Below are 1,417 nucleotides of genomic sequence, written 5' to 3' on the forward strand. Positions count from 1 at the left end.
AAATAAACCACGGCTACTCACAGGTGAGAGATATGAAGGCGCCCGCCGCTTGGTGAGGGTTGCACGACTTGCAATGGCAGCACAGCGAGAACAGAGCGATCATAAGCGACAGCAAGCTGCTTGCCACAGCGCACGACATCAGACCCTGCACTGCTTTGAACCAGTCTGTGAACAGACAGACAAACATGCTCTTCCAAACACGGTACTCCCTCAAGCCATTTTAGGCTGCGTCACGGAACAGCGACGCGACTGCTGTCATTTTACCAGGGGAACAGCGACTAGTATTTTCTTCGTTACAATTAAACTTGGTGTAATCGGCTACAACATCGAATAAGCTAAACCAGATATGTTTTGTTACATTTCGTCTCGATGAAACCCATGGCATCTTTTTTGTTTACTCAAAATTATATCTCTTATTAAGACAATCAAATGACTTCGTATGGGTTTTTGAAGGTTCTTCGGACTTTATAAATTAAATCACCAGGTAGAGAGAAATTGACATATCAGCCCTAAGGACATGAATGTATGACAGTAATCCAAATGGAAATCTGACAGTAAATTTTGGTACAGTTGGTCAATTTCGATGTTGTTTGCCTTGATTGACACATTTCTATAGCAGTCTGGTGGGTTCTAGGCAAATCTTATTAAAACCTGCAAATCACAATGCACTTTATCAGTATCGTGTCATCATCATGTCCATCAAATAACTGAATTTTACCCCTTAATCGAACACTACAAAAAACAACAACCCAACAACAACCGGTAAGACTTTTAGTCTAAATAAACTAAATTCAGTAAACAATAAGACTTCATCTTACTGTGAATTAAATGAGACTGTTTTTGCTTCAGTTTGTTAGATTTCAAAATTCATAATTTCGTCCCACTTTTGGGGACGAGCTTTTGAAAGTTATTCATATAATGGAATGTTGTTTTGACAATACAACAACAGAGAGACAGAGACAGAGACAGAGAGAGCGGGGGTTACTTCACAGTCAGTCACATTTAGTCACATTTTGTTGAGAATAGACGGGACTGGCATACTTTTAGTAACCGAGCAGACCACACCACAGGGCTACTTAAACATTGTTTTGTTTTAGTACAGAGTTTTACGGCACTTGCACAACAATAAGGTCACATAAATGCCGAAGATTAGAGGTGTTACAAGAGAGTAACAAACACAAAAAAGAAAGAGGGGAGGTAAGGACGATAGATGTTTGATAGGAAAGAAGAAACAAACCACACCAGAGCACCCACCAACTGCCCACGTCCAGGAGAGAAATAGATCATAAGATGGACAAAGAGAGAAAGAGGCGGCACAAGAGAAAGAGAGACGGAAAGAAAGAGAGAGAGAGAGAGAGAGAGAGAGAGAGAGTGTGTGTGTGTGTGTGTGTGTGTGTGTGTGTGTGTGGTGCGTGCG

At 41.1% G+C, this 1,417-nt stretch overlaps 1 protein-coding gene across 1 annotated transcript in view; it reads right to left on the bottom strand.

Moving 5' to 3' along the window:
* LOC101863199 overlaps nucleotides 1-165 on the bottom strand; it is a gene marked incomplete at its 5' end in the record, with an annotated part of 7,356 nt that extends 7,191 nt beyond the window's left edge. The window contains 1 exon segment of the mRNA XM_013085219.2: nucleotides 22-165. Coding sequence (XP_012940673.1) covers nucleotides 22-165 — 144 coding nt within the window.
* Nucleotides 166-1,417: the final 1,252 nt, after the last annotated feature.

This window comes from Aplysia californica, unplaced genomic scaffold, assembly GCF_000002075.1.
Source record: "Aplysia californica isolate F4 #8 unplaced genomic scaffold, AplCal3.0 scaffold00357, whole genome shotgun sequence".
Taxonomy (NCBI): Eukaryota; Metazoa; Mollusca; class Gastropoda; order Aplysiida; family Aplysiidae; genus Aplysia; species Aplysia californica.